The sequence below is a fragment of the Arachis stenosperma genome, chromosome 2 (genome assembly GCF_014773155.1).
Source record: "Arachis stenosperma cultivar V10309 chromosome 2, arast.V10309.gnm1.PFL2, whole genome shotgun sequence".
In the NCBI taxonomy this organism is placed as follows: domain Eukaryota; kingdom Viridiplantae; phylum Streptophyta; class Magnoliopsida; order Fabales; family Fabaceae; genus Arachis; species Arachis stenosperma.
Window position 1 is genome coordinate 12,603,956 of NC_080378.1, and position 2,308 is coordinate 12,606,263.

At 39.6% G+C, this 2,308-nt stretch overlaps 1 protein-coding gene across 1 annotated transcript; it reads left to right on the top strand.

Annotated features, from left to right (window-relative positions):
* The first annotated feature begins 378 nt into the window (after window positions 1-378).
* On the top strand, window positions 379-1,597 carry LOC130962566 (protein ALP1-like). The gene is made up of 3 exons (XM_057888765.1): window positions 379-744; window positions 829-1,054; window positions 1,146-1,597. Exons 1-3 carry the CDS (start codon window positions 379-381, stop codon window positions 1,595-1,597), a joined length of 1,044 nt encoding a protein of 347 aa, XP_057744748.1.
* Window positions 1,598-2,308: the final 711 nt, after the last annotated feature.

Genomic DNA, 2,308 nt, shown 5'->3' on the forward strand with positions numbered 1-2,308 from the left:
ACTCACAGTTGAATGTGCATGCAAATTACGTGATTAATTGTATTGTTGGTAGTTTATAGTTAGTTTAAGAGTGTAAACAATGTTTTACTTTCTATTTTATTTTCTCTGAGACCTTAAAATTTGCGCATAGAAATATTTTATTATTGAGCAGCCATTCCCTGTTTGGGATTTATTAAGAGTTGTTTGGAAAGTTTATGCCTTTTTTTTATGAAACGATTTTGCTAGGAAGAAATGGATCGGTCGGAAATTATTAAGCGATGCGTGTCTTTTTATGAAGAGACGAGATCCAACCATGAAGAAAGAATGTTGTTCTTTGTGCTTACGCTGTTTGTTTACTTTAGGGGTAGAACTAGTGGCCGACTATCGTTAGGGGGAAGAATGAATAGTAGAATTAGACGTGAGGCCTTAGAGCGTATTGTTGGTGAGGGTGATAGGAATTGTATCTGGGAGTTGAGAATGAACACAAATGCCTTTGCTAACTTGTGTGAGTTGCTGCAAGTTCAGGGAGGACTTATAGAGGATAGTCATGTAAGCCTGCCGGAGCAGGTTGCGACCTTTTTAAATATCTTAGCGCATCACAAGAAAAACCGTAGTCTACAGGTTAGATTTTGTAGGTCCGGCGAGACAGTTAGCAGGTATTTTAATAAAGTTTTGAAGGCTGTAATACGGATTCAAGGGATGTTGTTCGCGAAGGCTACACCAGTTGCCAAGGACTGTGTTGACCCGACATGGCGAAGGTTTAACGTAGACCTTATTCGATGTTCTGTGTGATTGATGTTTATCTGATGGATTCTCTATCTGAATATGATAGCTTTCTATGGATGGTAGGGTTGCTTGGGAGCATTAGATGGCACTTACATAGAGGTGACAGTCCCGGAGTCTGAGAAGGCAAGGTACCGCACAAGAAAGGGTAAAATATGCACCAACATGTTAGGAGTGTGTAACCGGGAGATGGGTTTTGTGTACGTACTCAGTGGATGGGAGGGTTCGGCATCTGATTCACGAGTGCTTCGCGATGCAATAACTCGTCGTAATAGTCTTAAGATACCCCACGGTAATTCTGCCATGTCTAGAGTTAAGTATATACAACTAGATTGAGTTCATGATAGCTATCCTCTTACGTTGTTTGCGTTATTTGTGCATAGGTAATTACTATTTAGTTGATGCTGGCTACACAAATGGTCCGGGGTTTCTTGCACCGTATAGAGGGACTCGATATTATGTAAGAGAGTGGGCCCAGGGAGCACGTGCACCGCGCAACTACCAAGAATATTTTAACCGGGTACACTCGTCTGCAAGGAATATCATTGAGCGATGCTTTGGTTTGCTGAAGAAGCGCTGGTCCATCTTAAGGAGCCCTAGCTTTTATCCCGTAAAGACGCAATTTCAAATAATTATTGCCTGTTGTTTGCTGCAAAATTTCATTCGAAAGAGTATGAAAATGGACCCGGAGGAGGAAGGTAGCATTTTGAAACTTGTAACGGTGCTCGTAACCCACAATCACAAAACCGGTCTCCCGTTATGTTCCCGCTTCCGTACGTACCACTTGTTGATCTACGACTTGAGGAAGCCATTACTAACCACCCTACACATTTAACAGTAACTGAAACAATTTTAATGTACTTCACACAACATATAACAGAAGCAGACGACTCACATATGAAACAACCAACGATGATTCAAATGAAACACATGCAGAATTGTAACACAAATTTTTTGGTTGCAATATCATGTCTCTGTACCAGTTCTTATGATTTTTTAAAAAACAGCAACAACGTTTCTTAGCACAGTTTCAGCATCCACACATACTATATCATCAACACTGCTGTATACTTGTATGCCAGGTTCCACTAATTCAGAAATTGTTAACTGAATCACCATTCAGAAACGGTAGGTTACATTATAACAACATTCAATACGGTCAACCACTTACAATCACCATCATGTAACAAGACAGGAACAAATCCTTTGTAGGAGGGTCTATTATTAGTCACCAAAACATTTCCACTTTGCGCAATTACAATGTCTATACAGTTTCTACAAGATAGTTTGCATAAACACTCCCAACTATATACAACAACAAATTAATACACAGGCACACACAAAAAGGCTCTTGCTAACAACTGCACTACGAACAATTGCTACGAAGCAAAAGGGACAAACTCATTGAAACCACAAATTTTATAATTCTAAAAAACTTAATACATACAAAAATTCAAGGCATGCAGTGTGCCTAGTGCATTATCTAGGTAAATTACTTGCTACTACACTTAGCAGTAAAGTATGGTCACAGAACAGTCCCTACTCT

Bases quoted from the DNA above. Each gene is read 5' to 3' on its own strand.
- LOC130962566 (XM_057888765.1), top strand. From the start codon at position 379: ATGAATAGTAGAATTAGACGTGAGGCCTTAGAGCGTATTGTTGGTGAG. The intron at 745-828 runs GTAGACCTTATT...TATGGATGGTAG, and splicing joins CGACATGGCGAAGGTTTAAC to GGTTGCTTGGGAGCATTAGA. The intron at 1,055-1,145 runs GTAATTCTGCCA...ATTTGTGCATAG, and splicing joins TAGTCTTAAGATACCCCACG to GTAATTACTATTTAGTTGAT.